The following is a 24,479-nucleotide window of genomic DNA, read 5'->3' as shown; positions in this document are numbered from 1 at the left end:
GTCATTTCTGTAGCGCCCCCAGATCTGCGGAGAGTTCTTACACAGCTTGTCCAGCTGAGATACAGGGACGCTGAGCAGGGCATTAACTGAACTAAGCCTTGTAGAGACCGGTTCTGAGACAGATGGCCAGCCCACCCGGCCTGGCTCCATGGTTGAGCATCGATCTATGAACCAGGAGGTCACGGTTCGAGTCCCGTCAGGGCACATGCCCGGGTTGTGGGCTCAGTCCCCGGTGGAGGGTGTGCAGGAGGCAGCCGATCAATGATTCTCTCTCATCAGTGATGTTTCTATCTCTCCCTTCCTCTCTGAAAGCAATAAACATATTTTTTTAAAATATATTTTATTGATATTTTACAGAGAGGAAGGGAGAGGGATAGAGAGCTAGAAACATCGATGAGAGAGAAATATCGATCAGCTGCCTCCTGCACACCTCCCACTGGGGATGTGCCCGCAACCAAGGTACATGCCCTTGACCGGAATCGAACCCGGGACCCTTCAGTCCGCAGGCCGACGCTCTATCCACTGAGCCAAACCGGTTTCGGCAAACATATTTTTTAAAAAATAATAAAATAAAATAGATGACCAGTATGACAAGAGAGATACCCTTTGCTCAGTTTATCAGGGATCCAGTCCATTTTCAGATATGTTTAACCCGGTTGCAAAAAAATGTAAAAATCTTTTTAAACATTGCAGAGGGGAGAGGAAGAGGAAAAGTAGTAAGATATTTTGGGTATTCATTCCTACCCTGCCTTAGTCCAAAAGCAATGTAAGTCACATAATATTTTACTGTGTCTGAATATAACAGGAACTGATTAAAGTTTTATTCCTACAAGTAGGAAAACAGGAAGTGAGTAACCAGAAATGACCTGCCAGCTGAGGCCCTCAGGCCCAGCGCAGGCCAGTGTGGACTTAGCTTCCGGAGCCCAGCCTGCCTCCCGCCCCCCCATCACCCCGGGACTGATCCGTGCAGGCGGGCAGCTCACACCCTGTCAGTCCAGAGCCCAGACCACCTCCCACCCGGGCCTGGCTTACCTTCTCTCCCGGGGGCCCGGCCATGCCGGGAGGACCAGGCCTTCCCTGGGGGAAATGGGGGACACTTGTAAATACTGTCCACAATAAAACATACACACTTTCACAAAGAGGACACAACACTTAGAACACGTGCACGTCATCCGTGATCTTTACATTCGTGAACACACGTCCGTCGCTGAGTGAGGATGGACTTAAGGTGCCGTGATCTCTGGGTCCCTTCACTCAGCTGCTGGGTGGCCTGCTGCTGGGCTGGTGACTGGGCCCGAGCCCCCAGCTGAGTGGCACGGAGGCCGAGGCCCCAGCCGGACAGCACTCCAGCCCCAGCCCACCCTGTCCCCCGACAAAACCCACCCCCTCCCAGTGCCAACGCCACCTACCTGCTCCCCCGTCTCCCCCGGCTTCCCGGGGAAACCATCCAGGCCGCGCTCGCCCTGGCAAAGAAAGAAAACGAAGAGAAGACCAGATGTGCACCACGGTCAGTGTCACGGAGAGGCATGCAGAGGCCGAGTGTCCGACTGGACGCGGCTCCACGCTCCCCCGGGCGCCTTCAGCGGCAGGACACCCACACACTGGCCACAGCCCAGCGAGTAAGCGTGTTAGCGGGCCAAGGAGCAGACATCAAAGGTCAGAGAAACCAGGTTCCCAGCGCTGCTTTTCATTTCCCTAATCTGTGACCCAGGGGGGCCATGGAGCCTCTCTGAACCAGTCTCCTCACGCCCTGGCCTTCCCCAGCGGGGGGGGGGGGGGGGGGGGGGGGGTTGTTCTACGAAGTCCCGCGTGGGTGGGGTTTCATGCCTCAGGTATTCAGGTCTCAACCCCTCCACGCTGGGCCCACTTGCTGCAGTTCCAAGGCTCCGACAGCAGAGGGCGCGCGCACCCCACTCAGAGCCAAACCTCCGAGCCTGTCTTCGGGGCTGAAGTCTTGACAATTCTGAATTCTGGATGTTGCTACACACATTTCACATGGGAGGGCGCGTGGTGTGTTTCTTCCACGCCACTTGCTCTGAAAAGGTGCTATTACCCCTAAGAGGGTGCGGGCTTAAGCAAGATGCCCCGCCACGAGGCTGGCAGGCAGTGGCCACGTGGACGGGCGACGATGGCTCCCTCTGGCCCAGCTCTGCTGGGCAGCTGGGCAGGCCCATCTCAAGGGGAGACGGAAACTTCCTCCTTGCGGATGGAAGGAATCGGGTCGGCGAGAATCTAGACTGTTCTAATACCCGTCAGAGCCCAGAACTGGGACGGGGCCCGAGGGGTCCCACGGCCGGGCGGGCCTCTGACAGTGGGAACAACGGGGTGCCGAGAAGGGCCTCCGTCACCGGAGTTAGTGCTGGAGTCAGACCTGCCCCAGGCTGAGCCGGCAGGGCCGGGCTCCCGCTCCTCCCTCTCCTCCCCTTCTGTCTGTCTGTCTGTCTGTCTGTCCATGCTGTAAACACGTGCCACATGCTGCCCGCACCATTCGCGGGATTTTACAAGTGTTCACGCTCTCGCTGCTCAGAGCAGCCTTCTGTGCAGATGTCCTCCTAGCCGCGACGGAGTCAGACAGCAGAGGGCCAACAGCCCTCCAGAAGCCACGCTGGAATCCCAGCTCTGGGACCCAAAGGCAGGCAGGGCCCAAGTCACCGAGCAGGAGGCCATGGGGCACGCCCCGCTTCCTCTCCCAGACCTGACCTGGAGGGGCCCGTGCACCCCACAGGCATGTGCACACACGTGCACACACACGCGCACACACAAGCACAGAGCGGACGGCCCAGCGCCCTCTTCCTCTTCACACGGGAAGCTGCGTCAGTGTGGAGCGACTGCACATACCTTTTCTCCTGGGGCTCCCCGCTCCCCTCGCTCTCCCTGGAGACCCTGGAGGGGTGGTGGGGGAGACGGTTAGTCACAACAACGTATTGGTCCAGCTTCTCTGTCCTCACCGTGGGGCTGTGCGTGGCTGCATGGGACGGGGTGAGGAGTCCCCCCGTGAGGTCTCCCTGCACACAGCAGGCTGCTCTCCCCCTCAGCCTGACAGGGGAGGGGGCTCCCGGCTGGCCCCCTGGGCTGGGTGACCCAGGGCCTCCGGCGAGACTGGGACACACCTGGCCCCTGAGCTCATCTGGCCAAGGGCAGGCTCCTGAGTCAGAGCCATAGCCGCGCAGCACTGCGACCCCGTCACCATCACTCCACCGACACGTGTAGGACAGTGGTCCCCGTGAATGGATGGCGGGGGGCCTTGTCCGAGAGCCTGGGTCTCCCGCCCCTGGGGAAGGGAACAGACCGGCGCAGTGCTTACCGGAGCCCCGACGTGGCCGGGAGGGCCGGGAAGTCCAGGCAGCCCCTGCGGCCCCTGCGAGGAGAGTCACAGGTTTGCGATCGGGAGGCGAGGGCAGGAGCCCAGGCCACGCTCAGCTGGGGCGGGATCCCTGCTCTCCCCCGCCGCCACCGCCACGCTGCTCCCAAGGTCCCATCGAGACCCCCAGACCACTGCCCCCCAAGACCCCCTGCCACCCCCTGCCTGGTGGGCCAGGACTCACCTCCCATCAGCTCAACTTCACAGACTAGCGACCAGTGTGTCTGAGCTCTGATGAGGCCCGTGCGACCACTCCCCCCTCCACTTGCCCCTGACCTGTGCCCGTTGCCCTGTGCCCCTTGCCCCTGACCTGTGCCCGTTGCCCTGTGCCCCTTGCCCCTGACCTGTGCCCGCTGCCCTCTGCCCCTGTGCCATGATCAGTCCAGGACATGCGCACAGCTCCTGATGCCCACGGCCGAGGCCTGCAGGGCTCACCTCCCACCGGCCCCTGCAGCCTGATGGGGCCTGACCGAGCCCCGCCGACGCCCTCAGGCCCCAGGGCTCCTACGTCACCTGCACCACGAACGGCTACAGCCTTTAAGTAACTAATTTGGCCATTTCTATTAAAAGCTATTTAAGTTAAAAGGTGCATTTCCTCCGCAGAAGGTGTGCCAATCTGTGTAATCTCTCCCTGAACGAAAACAGAGGACATACGGAGACAGCGTCATTGATTTCAGTAGACAGCCAGTGGCATCGGAAACCACCTCGGGGCCATGAGGCGGGGAGCTGTGTACAGACGCTGCCGTGTCGGGGAAGGAGGCGCACTGCCCAGGAGCACGGTGTCTCCGAGCCGCTGTGGGCAGGGTCTCTGGTCTCTCGTTAAATGAAGCAGATAAACGCAGAGTGTGGGGTGCTTCATTTTGTAAGAATTTAGGAAAAATCACCTATGGACAGACACACCCAAGGCAGGGACGCACCTGGGCCCTCCCCCCACCTAAAGCTGTGGGTTCGCATCAGGCTCGCCCCCTGGGACGCGAGAACACAGCTGAAGCGACTCACCCGCATGCCCACCTCGCCAGGCAGCCCCGGCTCTCCAGGCTCCCCCTGCACACACAGGACAAACAGCACCGTCAGGACCCAGGGGGCCTGGGCCGAGCCCCACGGGCAGCCCCCACCTGGGGCCCCCTTCCTGGAACTGAGGACAGGACGCATCACGGTGCAGGGTAGCCCCAGGGTCAGAGCCCCAGGCCCCCCGAGCCTCCTTCCGGGAGCGAAGGAGCTGAACTTGGTTGGGAGGTGTCACCTCACCCCGTCGCCCTGTGCCGAGGCTCTCAGAAGGAAGTGTGGACGGGCAGTGGGGAGTCGAGCCACGGGGGCGACAGGAGGCTCTCTTCACGGAGGAGCAAGAGGGGGTCAGGAGCCTCGTGGGGCTCCCCTTTCTCTCCTGTCTCCACCCAGACCTCCCATCCTCAAGTGCTAAAGGCGGTGGGCTCAGGGGGCTCCCCCGTCGGGACTCCCACACTGAGGCCTCATCACCACGGCTGGAATCGCAAAGGGAGCCGGGGTGGGCACCAGACCCGGTCTCCAGCGGGTTCCCGGTGGAGAAGGCTGAGCCCGGAGGGGAGACCGCTGTCCGGGTCCGGAGCAGGAGGTGGAAGGGGTGTGGCACAGGGAGGCGGGCTGGCCATGCGGGGGACAGTGTTGTGCGGGTCCCACCCCGACTCCTCCAGCTACACACAGGGGTCGTGGGCGAACCCCTCCCCTTGGACCTCCATTTGGTTCCGAGTCTGGGCATTGGGGACACGACCTCCCGTGCAGAACTAACAGAAACAGCTTCCGAGCGCAGGCAGGCGAGGCCGGAGCCACCGCTGCTGCTGCTGCGGCTGCTGTCACCACAGGCTGCCCTCCTGGGCCTGGGAAGACGCCTGGCCCTGGCAGAGGCCATCCCCAGCAGAGGGTAGGGGGCCCTGGCCTGGCGAAGCCCTGTGGGGAGGGCGGTAGGAGCACACGTACCCGCACGCCTTTGCTGCCGTCTCTCCCAGGGGGACCGGGCGGGCCCAGGGAACCCTAGGAACAGAGAGCACAGCGTTAGCACAGGAGGAGGCGGCGCTGGGACGGGCTCCTGGCGTGCTGGCACCAGGAGACAGGCGGGCAGGATGAGCCGAGGTGTGGCTGCTCAGAGGGGGCCCCCCCACCCCCCGCCTGCACCTGGGCAGCACCTGGGAGGGTGAGAGACGCAGGCGCTCGGGCTTCACACGGGACCTGCTGTGCCAGGCTCACATTTCAGCAGGACCCGGAGGTCTGCGTGCAGCTGACGGCGTGGGTGCGAGGAAGGGCCACCTCCTGGCCCTGGGCACAGTGCGGCCACCTTGCTGCCAGCTCGGGGCCACGCGGAGAGCAGAGCCCAGGCCTGAGGCCACTGGGCGGGACGACTCTGTCGGGGGCTGCCCTGGGCTCTGTGAGGTGGCCAGCAGCATCCCTGGCGCCGTAACCAAGACCGCCTCCAGAGACTGCCAAGTGCCCCTGGGGCCAGACGGTCCCGCTCAGGACCAACCGGCCAGCGCAGGCGTTTGATTTACTCTGCAGCTGGGCTGGAGGTCTCCACTGGACTGAGACACACGCAGAAGCTGGTGACCAGCACCCCGAGGGGCGGCGTGAGGTGAAGGGAGACCCGGGCCAGGCCGCTCACCTCCCTGGCTCTCCCCTGTGCACATTTCCCCAAGGGGCCTGGGCAACTTAAAAGCAGGGGACTTAGGCTCCCGGGCCAGGTCCCATCCATCTGATTCAACTCAAGGATCCCGCCGAGACCCCCAGCCCAGCTTCCCTGTCCCTTTTCCGTATGATCCGGAGCAAATCGATGCTGCTGTGCGGAGGGGCGAGGGGCCGCAGGCAAGGGCTCCAGGAGCCCGAGAGGAGGGGCGGCCTTCCTCAGAGCAAGACGAGGAAAGATGGGGACCGCCCACTGGCAAGCACTGCACTCAGGGGGGTGTTGGAGGGGAGACGTGCTCATGGGTCCTCGGGGATGCAGGGCAGGTGAGCCCTTTGGGGATGTTTCCCACGTAACCTCTGCCACTGAGCAGAACCAGCGAGTCCCCTGCTGGGTCGTGTCTTGGCCGCAGCCGTCAAAGAGGGACACTAGGGACAGGGCTCCGCCCAAGGTGGCTCATAAGACGCTGTGATGACGCTTTGCACACAGGGGACTGGAAACCAGCATAAGTGCCGCCATTTTGGGTAAACGATCCAAACCTCATGCTTTGCCTGTGAAAAGGAACTCCCTCGCCCGGCCGGCGTGGCTCCGTGGTTGAGCATCGACCTATGAACCAGGAGGTTGAGGTTCAATTTCCGGTGAGGGCACATGCCTGAGTTGTGGGCTCGATCCCCAGTGTGGAACATGCAGGAGGCAGCTGATCAGTGATCCTCTCTCATCATTGGTGTTTCTCTCTCTCTCTCCCTCTCCCTTCCTCTCTGAGATCAATAAAAATATGTTTAAAAACATAAAAGCAAACCACTCGGGTAAGAGGATGACACTAGATAAGCCCGTGACGGCTTCGGACGGTGACCGCTTCGGACGGTGACCGCTTCGGACGGTGACCAGGCTGGGGAAGAGGCGCAGCCCCTGTTCACACTGGCAGCTGTGCCTCAAAGTCCGGCCCTGAGCCCAAGTCAAGGCCTTGACCTCCCTGTGCACCCCACCCCGCCTCGTGAGCTCACTGGGAGCCGCCGGAGGGGGACATCTGGCAGGAAGTGGCCCGCCACACCCAGGTGTCGGAACCAGAGCCCCAGGAACTGGGTGGTTACCTCATCGGGCAAAAGACCGAGAAGAGAGCCGGCATCCTGCACTTCCGGTTCATGAACGATCGGGGCCTTTCCCTAAATCTGACCAAGAGATTGCTCATGGCAGGAGGGGTGATGTGAGCTCCTCACCCACCTGGGGGAGCCAGGCCAGGTGCTCCGGTGGGGTCCGAGAGGCCCTCTGGGCCGCGGTCCTCAGGGGGTGCCTGGCACCGGCAGCCTCGGACACTGGGGTGCGGCCCAGCAAGCTGCTCTCACAAGCCGTCCAGGCGGTTCGGAGGCTCGGTCAGGGTCTGAGAACCGCTTCTCAGCACCGCTAAGTGCAGGCTGGGGAGTCGGACAACAGCCCAGGTCCAGGCTCGGCCACGTAGACAGACAGGCTCCCTGGCTCCTGCCCACATGGTTGATAAGCGTGTAAAATGGGGAGAGAACACCCCCTACGCTGAGGAGCAGGTGCAGCAGCCCCCCTAAACACCGGTGCTGCTAGCATCCTCAGCTGCTCGGTGAGCCATTTCGGATGAACTGAAGAGAAGAAAGGACACCTCCCCCTGTACGTCAGCCACCTGGAATGCACTTTCTAATAACGCCCCCTGGCTTCCTGAGGCTTTGGGAGGTCAAGTCCCCTCGGGGGACAGGAACCCTGGCATTTCCCAGCCGGGGGCCGCCCCTGGGGATCAGACCTCACGGATGCGGAGGGCAAAGAAGACGTCATCTGTGTACAAAGAATGGGGCGCCATGCTGCCGAAAGGGTAATTACCCTTAACACGTATGAGCACTTTGTACAAATATAACTCATTTATTTTCACTGGCTCATTTCATCCTTGCAGCAACCCTCTGGGGCAGCTGACAGGCGCTGGTTTATGCTGAGAAGAGCGAGGGCTTCAGGGGTGGAGTAACTGCCAAGGGCCACACAGCTGTGAGGGCCAAGCCCTCAGCCTCCCGCCTCAGCCTCCCGGCCCTCCCAGGCCAGCGGCCAGCCATCCAGCATTCGCACCCCCACCCCCATAAATGCTCCCACCTGCTGTGTGCAGCCCTGGGTCCTGAGATGGTCCCCATGTCGGACAGAGCTGGGGGGGGGGGGGGGGGGCGCGGGGCGGGAAATGCAGACGTCCCTGGCTGGCTCTGCCTGGGCCTGTGAGGTCCCCTGAACACACAACTTCCCCTATGCGTCCTTCAGCACCACGGACAGGGCCTGGAGGCACCTTTATGTATTCCAACTTTTGGCATTTTGCCCACAACCTACAGGCTTTTTGAGGGCGCACAAGCAGCTAACTTATTTTACCCTAAACCCTTCAATTATCATAAAAATAGGAGGCTCTCCACCATAGTTATCCAACTCAATGGCCATGAATAACACACATTAGCGCACAGGCTAAGAATAGGAGCCGAGATGAGGAAGCCGGCCCCGACCAGAAAGAAGGGACCCAGAGCCAGAGGCAAAGGGCATGAACGACCTCGACGTCTCTCTCTCACACACACACACACACACACACACACACACACCTACCATCGTGTGTTAGGGCCCAGACGCGGCCATGCAGCCCTCAGACAAAACAAGCTGCTTCCCAAGGGGGCCTGGTTTTGAGGGTCAAGGTTTCTCAGGTCTGAGCATCGCTCGGGGAAACTGGGCGAGTGGGGACCTAGGGTCAGACAGACAGGCACGGCCTCTGTCCCCTCACCCCACCGCTGGGAGTCACCTTTTGGCAGGGGGGTCCTCAATGCCCCTCAAGCCCCCTGCCTTGCCTGAGAGGCGGGACGGTTCGTGGTCCACAGCGGGGCGGAGGTTCCCGCGCTGTCCAACTTCAAGTCAGAGAAGGAAGCGCCGGCCCCCTGGGGGGTCGGAATCCATGGGGGCAGCAGCTGCTTTTCTCAGCCCGGGGGGGGGGGGGGCTCACTGACCGCCTGCACCCGCCTCCTCACAACCCTCCTTCACTTCATCTCTGGCCTGTTTTCCCTCTGGCACCGATTTCTCTAGCTTCATGGTGAGCCAACCCGCAAAGACCCTCCTACGCGATGACCTCAGAGCTCAGGCGCCTGCACGAGGCCCTGGCAGCCTCTCGGGGCATCCAGTTGAAGTTTCCAGAAGCAGCGAGCATCCTGGGAAGTCGGGGCGGCCTGGGCTGAGTGTCAGCGGTGCAGACACCCCTTGCACCCGCTGTCCCCCGTCGGGTTGCTGGCCCCGCTGGAAACGGGAGACAAGCATACAAGACAAGGAACCGACACCTGCGTGACCGGAGTCCGTCTGCTGCGGCCTCTCCGGCCCAGTCAAATTCAGCGGAGTCGGCGCATTTGTTCGGGTGTTTTTTCTGGCACAGGATCCACACGGAGCTGTATTTACTGCCGTGTGGGCGCCTGTGGAGATGCTTGAGGAAGGCTCCTGGGTGGTTGTTTCTGGGTTTTTCCCTCTAGCGAGCGCTGAGTAATGAGTTGCTGACCCAGGCACCGCTCTGCGGACGCTCTGCCCCAATTCCGTCCCTCGCGTCTCCAGGGCCTGGGCATCTGTGGGGGTTGAGGGGGGGCAGACGCCCCGAGGGCCGTGGGGCCGCTCCCTCCCGTGCTGCTCCTTCCCACTCCGGGAAAACCAGGCTCCTCAGCACTTCTCTCCCTGCCCTGGGCTCGGCCGGCCCTGCCTGGAGGCCTTCTCCCACTGTATCCCGAGCCAGCTCAGCTCTAATGTGGGTACCAGCCGCCTCCTTCAAACAACACTGTCTCCTCTGTTGGGGCCACGGGAGACCTGGCCCGGGTGAGCCCTGACTCCGCTCAGCAGTGTCGCTCACGAGGACCCACTCTGGGCTGACTTCTGAGCTCCTCCTTCCCCTGCTCGAACTGGCCCGTCTCATGGCAGCCAAACAGCAGGGGTTTGCAGCTCCACCCTCCCGCCTCGGACCCAGGGGACGGAGCCGCTGTCTCCGGACTCCTAAGCAAAAGTACCGAGTTTGTTCGTTGTGAACTAACTTAGGAAAGGCGCGGAGCCCGGCCGGTGTGGTCAGCGGTTGCGCTGATTTGTACGTGCAGCCACCGTGTGCCAGGGACAGCGCCGGGTGTGTCCACGGGCATCATCCACCTCCTGCAATCCCCCCACATCCCAGGGGGTCGACATGCCCGGCTCCACTTCACAGATGAGGAAGCTGAGGCCCAGAGAGGCAATAGACCAGGCTCCCCCAGCCACCGCAGAGCAGGGATCCAGGCCAGGCCTGCCCACCTCCCCCAACCTGGTTTGAGCCCCAAACCAAGGCTCCCCAGGGGCCAGGAAAGGAGGCCAATGCCCGAAAGGCAGGCAGGGCCTCTCCAGACAGAGGTCACATGGCAGGGGCCCTGCAGAGCCAGCCTGGAGCCTGCGCTCTGGCTTCCTGACACCAGAGGGCGCTGTGGGCCCAGGAAGGCTGCAGCTTCCTCCCCTGCAGGCCCTGGTCCCCCAGAGCGGGACCCTGGGAGGCACCACCAGGGAGCTCACTGGACACTGCACAGCATGGACTTGTGTTTGCTGTTTCTAGACTTTAATACCCGGGGATCTGCAGACCACACCTCCACGGACGCGCACTGACCCAGGGCCCGCCCCACAAGACCTACACCACACCCTCACGGTGAGCTGGAGAGAAGGGGGGGCACGCAGGCCACCCCCCCCACAAACACACACACACTCTCCAGGGTCCTGGTCCTCGCAGGGCCAACGCGCACCGTCTCCGGGTAAACTACACCAAAAATCGAAAAGTCACAGCCAGATCAGTCACATGATGCCCGGACCCACGGCCCCAGTCCCTCCAATCACCCTCCCCGCCCCCACCACTCGGCAAATCACTCTGGAGAGAATATTCTAGCCAGGAAGCCACTTGTTCAGCCCTGTTCACGTGTCTTAGTCACAGTGACCGTCTCCCCTCCGCGGACTCTGTGGTCCGGGGGACCTGCCGGGCTGCCCCCGTCCTCCGAGGGAGACCAGAGACTCCATAGGGGGAAGCCCCAGGGGCTCAGGCTGCAGGGGGCTCAGGGCCAAATCTGAGAGCCACGCCTGCCAGGCCTGCAGGCATCGGCGTCCCGCCCCTCGTGTCTGCGGATGGGAAAGCAGCGGCTCAGAGAGGGAGGTGGCACCCAAGCCACACAGCCGCTCCTCTGTCGCGCAGCCAGGGCTCGGACTTTGCTGAGAATGCACAACTGGCGGCCCAGCATGTGAGCCAAGGACAGAGCGAGAGGGCGGGTCTGTTCCGCTGCCCGTCCCTCCCGCCAGACTGAGCATGTGAGGCCCCGCGGCAGCTGTGACCCTGCAGCTCCGGGGGCAAGAAGCCGTGCCACAGGAGGGCTGCGGGCACCGGGGAGGCCTCCGGGCGTCAGGAGCCTAAGGCTGCGCGTCCTGAGCTGTCAGAACAGACGAAGCAGACGGAGATACCCACATGCCGGTCAGAGGACAGGCAGTGCAGGGGTGGCACCTTGGCACTGCCCAGACCTGGCACCTGCCCCCCAGGGCTCCAGCATCCTGACATAGAGGGTCACCTGGGGGCCCTCCTCACACCCGAGCTCTGGTTCTGGGCCCACAGGGAGCAGGCACGCCGGCGAGTGTAAGGGCAGGTGTGGAGCCTGAGCACCGGGGCCCGGGGGCGGGGCTCTGAGCCACATGGAGTCACAGGGTGGCCACCGTCAGCCCCACGTCAGGCACCAGGAGACTCAGACTCTCAAACTCGCAGCAAAGTCACCAGGCCAGAGGGGCCGGGTGCAAAGCTCACGCTGGGCTGGGGTCCCGCTCTCTCCAACTGCTCTGTGTGCCCGTGCAGCGGTCACTGTGTGCCTGTGCCTTTAACAGGAGGACTAACCCGAGGCCGGCGCCCAGCCCTGGAGACCCCGCCTCTGCCACTCACATCCTCACCGGCCACACCTCTCCCAAAGCCGAGTCCTCCGTCCTGTCCCAAGCCACCTCCGCAGCCCCGGGGAGTCAGTCTGACAGCAAGGGGGACGCTTACCTTTTCACCCTTTTCTCCGTGGACGAACGGTCCTCGGCCCTGAGAAGGAAGGAAAAGGGCAGAGGTGACCCTGGGGCCTCCTGGGGCCTGGCAGCGCATGGCAGCAGCTCCCGGGGGTGGGACACGTGGGCACCTTCTCGTCGCTCTGCCCAGGAGCCTACGAGATGGCCACCGCCATGCAGAGCGATGATTCTCGTGAGCCACGTCGCATTTAAAGCCCCCACAAATCCGCCGCAGTCCGGTGCTCTCCCTTCTTCCCGTTTCAGCTTCACGGAGCCGTAACCCGCACACCCTGTAACTCACACCCTAACGTGCACAATTCAAGGGCTTTCCGTGGCTTGCCGAATTGGGTAACAATCGCCCCAGTTGGCTCTGGGAAGTTTCATCTCCTCTGCCTGCCCCCCTGCCTGCCGGGGGTCACTCCCCTGCTCCCCCGCCCCCGGCCTAGGAACACGCTCTCCGATGGTCTGTCTGTGGGTCGGCCTAGTCCAGACATTTCACAGAGGGTGTCCTTGTCTAGTGACTCTTTTTCCCCTGGTGCTTTCACATCTTTTAGGATTTGCACTATGCTTCCCTGAGGAGGGGTCTCTGTGTGGATCTGGCCCGGAGCTCACTGCGCTTCTACGACGTACCGACGCCGCCTCAGCCGCACGTCTGAAACCCTTCGGCTCCCCTCCCCGTCTCCTTCTGGATTTCCCATCCTGTGCACGCTGGGAACACGATGGGCCCACCTGTCTCTGAGCTCATTCATCTTTCCTCATGGTTTTTCGCTCTGAACTCGGGATCACGTCATCTCTGCTGATCCAGTTTCAAGAATGCGGGCTCTCCAGCCAGCGTCCAACCCGCTGTGGGTCTCCCTAGTGGTTTTCTTTGACGTTTCTGTTATGATCATTTTAAACCTCAGAATTCCACTTGGTTCCTTTCCACGATTCCTCTCTCTTTTTAATATTCAGCGTCTGATGAGATGTTGTCACGTGACCTTCCCGTGTTTCTGTAAGAGTGGTTTCCTGCGGTTCTCCGGACGCCGTTAGAAGGGCGACGGTGCGAAATCCACGCCCACGCCCTCTCCGGGCAGCTCCCGTCCCGCTTCTGCCCTGCGCACGGGTTCTGTCCACGACGCCTCACCCAGCTGACGTGGGTTTAAATGAGCCCGAAGCCCGATAAGCAGGAGACGGGAGCCAGGCGCACAGCATGGGCCGCTCAAGGGCAGCAGCTCTTCTCCCCGCGGTTCTCGAGAGCGGGGCTCCCGCCTGCACTCAGGAGGTGGGCGCAGAGGCCACGGGTGAAAGGGCCCCGGGCCTCGGCTACAAGGGACCAGGATGAGCCGGCCTCTGCCAGACCGGGCCCTGTGACGGACACGTCACGCAGCCTGAGAGCGCTGCGCCGCTCCCGTTAGAGGGGAGACGAGACGGTGCTGAAGCAGCGCCTGCGGAGGACCGGAGGGTCCACGTGCGCGGCTGCGGGACAAGCCACGTGGTGACCGCGGGGGCGATGAGGGGCTGCCCTTTCCAGGGCAACGCTCTCGGAGAGGCTGTCTAGTCCCCAGGCGCCCCCTTCGCACCGAGCACCAGAGGGACTCACTCCAACATGGGAAGGACCGCGGTCCTCGCTGCCCAGCCGTGGGCGGGGGTGTACCAAGCCCTGGGCCTCTCTTCACGCTGCTAACGGGGCCGGTGAGGCTTCCGGGGAGCAAAGGGACCTGCTCGCGATCACACGGCAACTGAGGCTGAGCCGGGGCGACTACGGGGTCCCTCGGACACCCGGCTCCTGCTGCTGACACTACGATGCCCACGCGAAGGGGGCGGGGCCAGTGCGCTCACAGGCAGGGAAGAGGAACGGCAGGGAGCACTGGCTGGATCTCTGCACGTTCCAGATCGTTTTCAGGGGTCCTCAAACTTCTTAAGCAGGGGGCCAGTTCACTGTCCCTCAGACCGTTGGAGGGCCGGACTATAGTTTAAAAAAAAAACTATGAACAAATTCCTATGAGCACTGTGGGCCCGGGATGAGTCGGCTGCTAAGCAGGACAGGCAGCAGCACCCGGCGGGCCGGATAAATGTCCTCGGCGGGCCGCATGTGGCCCGCAGGCCGTAGTTTGAGGACGCCTGGACATGGAGAACACGTCATCCTCATGACGCCACTGGCAGTTAGTTTCATCATCCCATTTCACAGGTGAGGAAACCGAGGACAGAAAGGCTGAGTATCTCGCTGGAGTCAGGACTCACTTCCCAGGCACGTGGCCCCTAAGGCCCTGCTCTGAACCGGGACCTGGCCGTCTCCAGGATTCCCCCTGACCGTGGCCTTCATCCCTCCCCAGCGGAGGATTCGTCAGCACCACCCGGCTAGGCCAGTCCCTGAGGCTGCCACAGTGACACACCACAGATGGGGACAGGAGGGAGTCAGCTGATGCTGGGACTGGGGAAGGGAGGTGACACGGGAGCACAGAGGTGGTGGGTGACCCAGACCTGGGGGCCGGGGATACCCCAGGGCACCCCACAGCCAGCTGTGAGGGAAGAGAAAATGTGAGCCCGACGGAAGGAGCGGGGGACACCGGGCGGGTGGAGGGCACACTTGTCCTGTAGGGAGAGCACGCAGGGGCCGGTGGAAGAGGTGAGCATGTGGGGAAGCCTGACTTCCCAGCGGGGGGGGCAGAGGTCCAGGGGTGAGAGCGGAGGTGAGGACACGGTCAGAGCGGCCGGCTGTGCCCTGCCCACAGGCCCCACCCCGTGCCCACGGACAGGAGCCTGGGCTTCACTGTGAGGAAGTACGGGACTCGGGGCCTGGCACCCACCAGGGGCTCCGTGCATTCCAGGGACAGGCATGACCGGGGGCCCCCGGGTTTCCCACCCCAGCCACGCAGCGGAGGGGCGCCCTCACTCACCGAGTCGCCTTTCTCACCCTTGGGTCCCGGAGCCCCGAATGGCCCGGGGCCTCCCCTGTCGCCCTGGGGAGTTGAAACCGGAGATGAACATCATGTTGGTCCTCCCACAGGGCTCCCCGCACAGGGGCCCACAGCCCGCGTGCCCCACCCGAGGAGCAGCTGACCTTGGCATTGTCACCTGCACCATGAGGCCACCCTGCCCACCCTGAGGAGGGGAGAGCTGAATAATTTCCCAGCCTCCTCCCCCAGGAGCGAGGGCCTCTGAGAAAGCGAGTGGCTGCAAGGTCACGCTTGACCCTGGGAACGGCCTGGCCCTGCTCCGAGCCCGGGCTCCCGAGGAGCCTTAGAAGCCCCAGGTCTGCCTGGCTGGCTCCATGGTGGAGCGTCGACCTCTGACCCAGGAGGTCATGGTTCCATTCCCGGTCAGGGCACACGCCCAAGTGGCGGGCTCAAGCCCCAGTGTGGCGCATGCAAGAGGCAGCCGATCCATGACTCTCTCTCATCGTTGATGTTTCTCTCTCTCTCCCTCTCCCTTCCTCTCTGAAATAAAAATATGTTTAAAAAATTTGTTTTAAAGAAGCCCCAGGGGGAACCCCAGCTGGGCTGCTGCTGAGTCAGGGCTGTGTCCCTCGCCCCTCCTTGCTCACGATTTCGGGTGAGAAATGGAGGTGCTGAGCAGAGGCTCAGAGGTCCTTTACCCCAGGCCCTGCTTCCTCCTTCCATCCCACCCGCCGGGGAGCCACGCCTGCGGGACGGGGGCCGAGCACCGGGTTCCTTCTCACACGGAGAGCATGGCCGAGGTGTCCGGGCTCAGAGCCACCTCTGCCGGCCCCAGTACTGACCTTCGGGCCGGGCAGTCCCACGGGGCCACCGGAGCCCTTTTCTCCCTACAGGGAAAGGAGAAAAGGCACGCGTAAGGCGGAGTTTTCGCTCCCCCTTCTCCCTGCACGACTGGCCGCTCCACCCCACGAGCATAAGCCAGTCTCTCTGTGCGCCGCGCTGAGGATCTCCAAGCCACTGCGTCCCGCGGCCCAGGTCTTTGTCTCCTTCCCCCCTGGCAGCACCACCGAGCACCTCCTGGCACTGCCCTGCTGGGAGGGGCAGACACAGCCACAGACTGGACGGCAGGCTGGAGGCCAAGGCCCGGGGCTGTGGGTCGGTGAACCTCACGGAGACCCTGCCCAGCACGATTCTGCTTTTGTCATCTGGTGCTGTATGTGTTTGTCGTGCCTGCACCATGAGGCCACCCTGCCCACACTGAGGAGGGGAGATGTGAATAATTTCCCAGCCTCCTCCCCCAGGAGCGAGGGCCTCTGAGAAAGCGAGTGGCTGCAAGGTCACGCGTGTCCCTGGGAACGGCCTGGCCCTGCTCCGAGCCCGGGCCCCTGAGGCGCCTTAGAAGCCCCAGGTCTGCCTGGCTGGCTCCCTGGATGAGCCAGCCCGGGCCCTCGATGACACTCCGTCTAGGTAATGGATGCCGTGTGTCCACAGACGCACACTCGTTTTTAAAATTAGAACAAGATGCATAAAAACCTACTCGCCTGTGCACTGTTAGAGTCCAGCTAGTTAAAGAAACGTGGGGAAGAAAGGGACGTGGTGTCCACAGAGACACCCACACCCCACCACAGCCCCTCTCTCTGATTCACAAACCAAGTCCCGTTTGGCTTGGCTGCCCGTGAGGGCAGGGGACGCAGGTGGGGCCGGGACTCTGCGGGAACCCCTCACGGACTTCGGGAAAAAGCCCTCGGAGCTGTGTGAGGGGCCCCTGTCCTGGCGTGCACACAACCAAGAAGTGAGAGGTCCAAGGAGCAAGAACACTTCCCTGACCCGAGAGTCACGGGCGCCTGGGAGCCTCAGGCCCCGGCAAAACAAATGCATGATGGGAAACTCCCACCTCCACGGCCGGTCCTATGGGCCAGCCTGCCCCTCAGCTCTGGGGCTGCCGGCTGAGGGCTGAGATGGGGCTGCAGGGGGTACCTTCTCTCCGGCTGGGCAGGAGCAATTGATGGTCTTCAAAAACCCAACCTGCTCGCTGCCGGCGGTGGGTGGCGGCGGGGGCAGGGGCGGCGGCTCGGTTTGCACGGTCACCTGGCACTGGAAGGAAACCCGGGCGGGTCAGCACCTGCCTCTCCCCCAGCACCCCTCCCCGTCAGGCTGTCTGGAGCCTCCTCACGACCCCGGACAGACCTCACGGCCTGCTCGCCCAGCTGGACCAGGAAACGGGTCCCTAGCAATGATTCCGGGCTTCTAATGGTGGGCGTCCCCTGAACCCCAACTGCCCCTCCCCAGGCCTGGACACCCCCCTTCTGGAGGCCCAGGACCCATTTCCTCCCGGCCTCTGCGCAAGGACTGCTCACCGGGCCCGAGGGGATGTCACAGCAAGTCTCCAGCTCCACGTGGCGGGAGTCGCAGTAAATCACAATTCGCTGCAGGTCAAACTGAAAGAGAGCCAGGGCGGAGGGGCGTCTCTGGGACCCGGGGCCCTGCACAGGGTATGCACCTGACAGGACTCATCAAGGGACACACTTAGCATCTGTGCGGTTTACTGACGGATTACGCCTCAACAAAGAATAAAACAAACTGTTTATTGAGTTAGTGTAGCCTCCCCGAGACAAAGCTTCTATATTTAAAATGTAAATATCATCTAGACATTTCAAAGGCATTATGGAAATCAAATTAGGTTATATTTTTAGTACCTGAACCAAAGGAGGGACACATAGAATTAGTAAAATGAATAAACAGTAGGGTTATTCTATATAGAGGCCTGGTGCACGAAATTCGTGCAGGGGGGGGGGGGGGGATGTCCCTCAGCCCAGCCTGCACCCTCTCCAATCTGGGACCCCTCGAGAGATGTCCAACTGTCCTGGTAGGATGGGGCCTAAACGGGTAGTCGGACATCCCTCTCACCACCCAGGACTGCTGGCTCCCAACTGTTCGCCTGCCTACCTTCCTGATTGCCCCTAACCGCTTCTGCCTGCCAGCCTGATCACCCCCTAACCACTCCCCTGCCAGCCTGATTGATGTTTAACTACTCCGCTGCCAGCCTGATTGCCCCTAACTGCCCTCCCCTGCAGGCCTGGTACCCCCCAGCTGCTCTCCCCTGCAGCCTGGTCACCCCCAACTTCCCTCCTCTGCTGGCCTGGTCACCCCTAACTGCCCTCCCCTGCAGGCCTGGTACCCCCCAACTGCTCTCCCCTGCAGCCTGGTCACCCCCAACTTCCCTCCTCTGCTGGCCTGGTCACCCCTAACTGCCCTCCCCTGCAGGCCTGGTCACCCCTAACTGCCCTCCCCTTCAGGCCTCATCCCTCTCAACTGCCCTCCCCTGCTGGCCATCTTGTGGTGGCCATCTTGTGTCCACATGGGGGCAGTCATCTTTGACCACATGGGGGCAGCCATCTTGTGTGTTGGTGTGATGGTCAATTTGCATATTACTCTTTTATTAGATAGGATTACATAAGCATGTATAACTACAGTACTAAATAGTTCGTATGCATATGGGCTACATGCTATCAAGTTGCCCGTATTTCTTAACAGATATATATATAGAGAGAGAGATAGATATAGATATGTAGATAAACATACCCTGTACCAGGGCTGAGCTCAGTGCCTGGCACACAATAGGTGCCCAATATATATGTGATCAATGACTGAATGGCTGGCTGATTGAATGAGTGAGTGAGCGAGTGATGTGACCTTGAGCTTCCACATGGCAGTTCTGAGTCAGGGTCCTCCCTTCTAAGACAGAGCGAGGCGATGACTTGACAAATGATACAGGCAGGTGTGGGGGGCATGGGGAGCACGTGACCCCGAGGCTCCTCCCCGGCGACCCCAGCACCTGGTACTCACGTCGATGGGCACGCTGTCGTAGAGGCGCTTGCCGATGACGGTCTTGCCCTGGATGTCGATGTTCTCCCTCTCCTCGAGGGGCAGCGTCTGCACCAGCGCGCAGTCGATGTACAGGGAGACGCTCTGGGCCTGGATGCTCAGGGCCAGCTTGTGCCAGTCCCGGTCAAAGAGGTCGTTGACCCGGGTGCCGCGGAAGACCGCCCTGACGGCGTCCTTCATAGCACCCACAGCATTGTACTCGACCGCCTTGTTCTCGCCGTCCAGCCGGATGGACACCTGGAGGGAGACCAGAGGCTCCGTGAGCTGCGTGGGGCCGAGCGGGAGGGTCCTTCCTCTCTCTCGGCCCAGGGAGCCTGAGGCACACATTTCAATTCCCTGCCGGCATGCTTCTGTTCGGGTGTAAACCTGGAAAACCACAAACCCTGACTGATAACCCAGCACTTCTGATGCACGTAATCAATCCAATACGCCTTCGATTTCCTGAAACTGGTTTCACAGGTTGGAGCCCTGTGTCCTCGACCACCTGGGGGCTTCCTGAGAACTCGGGGCTCCCCTCCAGGTCTCCATTCTTCCAGCAGGTGCAGATCGGGGGTGGGGGAGGGTGGCGGACCCAAGGCCTGGGCCCACCAGCACTGGCTGGGGCCCCAGAGGCGCTTCACAGCTCAGACCCATAGCAAGTCCTGTCGGTTTTATCTTCACCCACCCAGAGTCGGGCCACGTCCCCACAGGTACTCTCCCTACCGGGGGCCGGTCAGCGTCACCTTGCCCGGACGACTGTAACCGTCTCCCTGTTTCTAGGCTGCCCACCGGGCCAGGATCCGTGGCCTCCCCTCTAACTGCCCCACACGCTGCCCCTCCACCCCAGCCTCCCGCCTGCCCCTTTATCGTGCCGGAATGAGTGACGGCCCTCGGTTTCTCCCAAAGGCAATGGAAAATGCCAACGTGCAGGGTGGCTGTAAACACTACTGGTAAGTAGGATCACGCATCTGAAAACCTCTGTGAGCGGATGGACAAGGGCTAAGGGCATGGGCGGCTGGTGAGCCATCCCGCTCAGTGTCCCAGGACCTCCCAGGGCACGGAGATGCCCATCACACTGCCAGTGGCGGCAGCCACCAAGGCTGCCCAGGGACGGCGAACTGCCAGGCGCCTCTGGGAAAACGCGCCTGGGGTCCTGGCAAGCGGCTCAGCCTCCGCCCGGCTCATCGCACAGCATCCCGGCGCGGCCCGGCCGGCAGACGCGGGAGGCAGGCGGGCAGCGGAGCACCAGCTCTGCAAACCTCATAAAGGACGGGGACCCAGACTGCGGGGGAGGCCGGCTGGCCCACAGGAATGTCGTGGCCGGCGCCCAGCCCGTGGCTGAGACCCTGGGAACCGGAGAAGCAGGACCGGGTGCTGGCAGGCGAGGGGTGAGGGTCAGCACGAGCTGCCTGCTCTCCAGAAGGCACGCTGCCTCCCACGTGAAGAAATCGGGCCGCACGGCAGGCAGCCTGAGGAAGCCCACGGTCGGCGTGACCAGGGCCGCGACAGGAGCATCACTCATCCTTCGGGACCAACTCGCCAGACAGGAACCGCCGAACACGGTGGAGAAGAGACAGCCGTGGGGCCTGACTGCCCGGGTTCAAATCCCACCTCTCCTCTCGCCACCTTAAAGAGGCAGGCACGTGCCTACCCTCGCTGGGGCCAGTGCCTCCCCTGTGAGCTGGTCCAGCAGGTCACTCTCAGGGCTGTGATGAGACTCAGTGAGCTGGGATATGGGACGTGCTCAAGACCACCCCTGGCTCCTACCAAGTGTGCACGCGTGGGTGAGCACATGTGGGTGAGCGCGTGTGGGTGAGCGCGTGTGGACGAGCACGTGTGGGTGAGCACATGTGGGTGAGCGCGTGTGGGTGAGCGCGTGTGGACGAGCGCGTGTGGGTGAGCGCGTGTGGACGAGCGCGTGTGGGTGAGCGCGTGTGGGTGAGCGCGTGTGGGTGAGCGCGTGTGGACGAGCGCGTGTGGGTGAGTGCGTGTGGACGAGCACGTGTGGGTGAGCGCGTGTGGACGAGCGCGTGTGGGTGAGCGCGTGTGGGTGAGCGCGTGTGGACGAGCACGTGTGGGTGAGCACATGTGGGTGAGCGCGTGTGGGTGAGCGCGTGTGGGTGAGCGCGTGTGGACGAGCACGTGTGGGTGAGCACATGTGGGTGAGCGCGTGTGGGTGAGCGCGTGTGGGTGAGCGCGTGTGGGTGAGCGCGTGTGGACGAGCACGTGTGGGTGAGCACATGTGGGTGAGCGCGTGTGGGTGAGCACATGTGGGTGAGCGCGTGTGGGTGAGCGCGTGTGGGTGAGCGCGTGTGGACGAGCGCGTGTGGGTGAGCGCGTGTGGGTGAGCGCGTGTGGACGAGCGCGTGTGGGTGAGCGCGTGTGGACAAGCCCATGTGGACGAGCACAGGTGGATAAGCGCGTGTGGACGAGCCCATGGGGGTGAGCAGGTGCGTGCCAGGTCAGGGTCCGGGGGAGCTGGTCTCCACGCGAGGGCCTGAGCCGCCTCTATGCTAATGAAACCTGAGTGGAAGTCCAGTTGGCACCCCTGGCTGGGGAGCCCTGTCTTCCCTCACACGGTTCACGGGTCAGGAAAGAACAGGGCAAACCACGGACACCGACGGGCTGGCCCACGGGCGCCGAAGCCGGGCCCTGGGACTCGGCAGAGCACAAAGCACAGTTGCTGCCTCTCGCTCCAGCGCCTCGTGCTGCGGCTGCGATGCTGAGGCCGGCTTCCTCCCCGGCCACGGCTGCTCGTGGGATGATCCACCTTCGCAGGGACGGAGCCCAAACACGCCAGGTGGGCAAAGACCCGCTTCCCTGCTTCATGCAGCTGACACCCAACTCCCTGCAGCTCCCCTCCCAATTCAGTCCCGGGAGGGCGCTGCCTGTGCCAACGGTATTGGGTCAGGCACTGTGCCAGGTGCTGCCACCAGCCCTGGGTGGTGGGTGTGTGCCCAGTTCACGGCGAAGAACATCAAGACCCAGAGGACCACGTCTCCGGGCCGCACCCAGACACAGATCGGAACCCGGGTCCACCTTCCTCTCCTCCGTCCCGAGCCTCGCTCAGGCTGCAGACACACAGGCACCATCGGCCAGCGGAGCTGCTGCCACGCTTGTGGGGAGCAGGTCAGGTCCTCGCCCCACCGGAGAGCCAGCATGCCACCCGCCCCGGGGGAAGCGGTGCCTCTCTGAGCTGTGACCCCCCCACCCCCCATGGCCTCCATACATCCAGGCCCAGGACAGAGGCCCTTGGGAGCCCTGGGGGGGCGGAGGGGGGGCGGCGAGGCCGGCTCCGAGAAGGAACGGCTGCGGCCTGCGCCGGGCTGCGCACCTGCGGGATGCCGTACTGGTCGATGACCTGCCAGATGTACCAGTCTTCTTTCCGCGAGCTCCTCCGGAAGCGGAAGGTGGTGACGAAGGCGTACCCATCAGGCAGGCCTTGGGGGAACACATCCCTGGGGGACGGAGACAGACAGTGACGCCCACGAGGCCAGACAGGAGCTGCCAATGGCGGCCACGCAGCCTGGTCCCTAAGCCCTGCCCGCTGAGCCTCCTGAACACTTCTCCCCCGCCCTCCCGCCTTACTGCCTCCTCCTTCCATCAGGGCCGGGGGTGGCCCTGTCAGACCTTCCTGTGGCCCCTCCACTGGCCCCTTCAAATCCACCCACAAAGCTTCCCTCTCCCCAGGGCCACCGTCCCTGACACAGTCCAGGCTCACAGCAGCTGAGTGGCCCAGCCGCACTCCCTGCTGTCCCTGGCAGCAAGGCCCACCTTTGATACCCTGCCCTACCTGGCCCCCTGCCCCTACACCAGGACACCCTCCCGTCTCCATGGAGACCGGGTTCCAGTGGGCGTGGGAGCAGCCCCCACCTGGGGGAGTCCCCAACTCCCTGCAGCTCCCCTCCCAATTCAGAATGGAAGGGGTCCCTCGCAAGGAGTGCTGAGGGCGTCCCGACCTCTCTCCGGCTGGGGCAGCCAGGCTGGGAGGGTTAGCTCCCGTCTGGCTGGAACGTGGCAGGCGAAGGCTCACACCGAGGGCTGAGGGCCAGCTGGTCGCAGAGCTTGCCTCCCCTTAGCTGCCTACGCCCTCCCTGCACACCTGGGGCAGGCGGCTGCCTGGGGAGCGCACTCGGCCTTGGCTTCCCCATTAGCCGTCTGGCCAGAGAGCCGGGAGGGGAAGTGAGGAGGCGGCCGGGTTCCTGGTTCTCAGACGCGCAGACCCTCAGGGACCCTGCGCTTGGCAAAGCCTGGGCCTCCCTCTCCGATTCCCATGCACAGACCTAAGCTGGGGGGGTGGGGGGTTGTTCCAAGTCCCTGTCTGAGCTGGTTTCCCAGGCCCACACCGGGCACCAGGAGCAGGGCCGGGCTCAGCGCCTGGGCCTCCCCCGGAGCCAGGGACACGGAGGCCATGGCCTGGACTTCCCCTCCGTCCGCACACACGGGCTCTGAAGCCGGAGTTCACTTCCCTCACTTCCTCTAAGTTCATTCCTGAGTCCTACTGGTCTGTTGTTGTTTTCTAAACACACTTTCTTCTTATACCTTTGAAAGAACACACGTGTGTGTGGATATGTATATAGAGATATGTATATATGTATATATCTCTATATGCTATATGTTACTCTACCTATATATTTATGCCTATAGATATCTATACTATATCTACATCTGTTTCTATTTATCTGTGTCTACAGAGAGAGGAACTAAGACTTTCCTTAGGACATATATACACACGTATGCTACATATATACACACGTATACTACATATATACACACATATACTACATATACACTGAGTGGCCAGATTATTATGATCTCTGAACACATAATAATCTGGCCACTCAGTGTGTGTGTGTGTGTATGTGTGTGTGTGTGTGTATATATATATACATATACATATATATATGTATATGTGTGTGTGTATATATATATATTAGAGGCGCATGAATTTGTGCATGGGTGGGGTCCAGCCAGCCTGGCCAGGGGGAGGGGACATGGGCGGTTGGCTGGCCTGCGTGCTGGTCGAACTCCTGGTCGAGGGGACAATTTGCATATTAGCCTTTTATTCTATAGGATATACACTGAGTGGCCAGATGATTATGCGTTCAGAGATCATCATCATCTGGTACTCAGTATATATACACACATACACTACATGTATATATATATGGAAAAACAAGGGAAGTTATTACAATGAGGACGGGAAAGGTCACTAGCGGCGACTGTCCGCAGGAAGCAGCGTGGCCTGGCCTCCCCCTCCCACAAGCCCCGCCGCAGGAGGAGGGGAGCACTCACTCGGTCCTCTGCACCACGGGGAAGGACCCCATCCGGACGTAGGAGCTCTGCACCCCGTCCTCTCGCTGTCCCAGGACGTCCTTCACGCGGAACAAATCCATCAGGTCAAACCCTGTGGGAAGGCGCGAGGGGGGTGAGTTTGGAGAGAGGGGCACGGAGACCAAGGAGCTGCCCCCCACCCCGGGAGCGATGGGGCCTCAGCGGGGGAAACCCTGCAGGTACATACTTGGGAGCAAACAAACAGCAGTGAGTAAGGAGAGGTCCAGCTCTCATTTCAATTCCTGTCCCAGGAAAAGGTGCGGGGGGCGGAGGGGGAGAGGGGAGGCACCGGGCCACCCACTGAAATCGGGTGCCGTCAGAGCCCAGCTGGGACGGAAGACCAGGGCAGTCGGCGGGGGTG

At 62.2% G+C, this 24,479-nt stretch overlaps 1 protein-coding gene across 3 annotated transcripts in view; it reads right to left on the bottom strand.

Moving 5' to 3' along the window:
- The window catches only part of COL22A1 (collagen type XXII alpha 1 chain), a 131,463-nt gene that overhangs the window by 77,755 nt on the left and 29,229 nt on the right, over positions 1 to 24,479 (bottom strand). For 2 of the 3 annotated variants that reach the window (XM_080646832.1, XM_080646834.1), the window contains exons 5-18: positions 24,080 to 24,191; positions 22,119 to 22,242; positions 18,767 to 19,042; positions 17,278 to 17,358; positions 16,898 to 17,014; positions 15,763 to 15,807; positions 14,921 to 14,983; positions 12,043 to 12,081; positions 5,315 to 5,368; positions 4,361 to 4,405; positions 3,305 to 3,358; positions 2,839 to 2,883; positions 1,410 to 1,463; positions 1,033 to 1,077 (exon numbers count right to left, since the gene is read on the bottom strand). In XM_080646832.1, coding sequence (XP_080502958.1) covers positions 1,033 to 1,077; positions 1,410 to 1,463; positions 2,839 to 2,883; positions 3,305 to 3,358; positions 4,361 to 4,405; positions 5,315 to 5,368; positions 12,043 to 12,081; positions 14,921 to 14,983; positions 15,763 to 15,807; positions 16,898 to 17,014; positions 17,278 to 17,358; positions 18,767 to 19,042; positions 22,119 to 22,242; positions 24,080 to 24,191 — 1,154 coding nt within the window. The remainder of the gene's footprint in view (positions 1 to 1,032; positions 1,078 to 1,409; positions 1,464 to 2,838; positions 2,884 to 3,304; positions 3,359 to 4,360; positions 4,406 to 5,314; positions 5,369 to 12,042; positions 12,082 to 14,920; positions 14,984 to 15,762; positions 15,808 to 16,897; positions 17,015 to 17,277; positions 17,359 to 18,766; positions 19,043 to 22,118; positions 22,243 to 24,079; positions 24,192 to 24,479) is intronic. The other variant, XM_080646833.1, reaches the window with a different exon arrangement.

This window comes from Plecotus auritus (assembly GCF_963455305.1).
Source record: "Plecotus auritus genome assembly, chromosome: 11".
Lineage (NCBI taxonomy): Eukaryota > Metazoa > Chordata > Mammalia > Chiroptera > Vespertilionidae > Plecotus > Plecotus auritus.
Note: the sequence above shows the minus strand (reverse complement) of the source record. Positions and strands in the feature narration are given on the sequence as shown.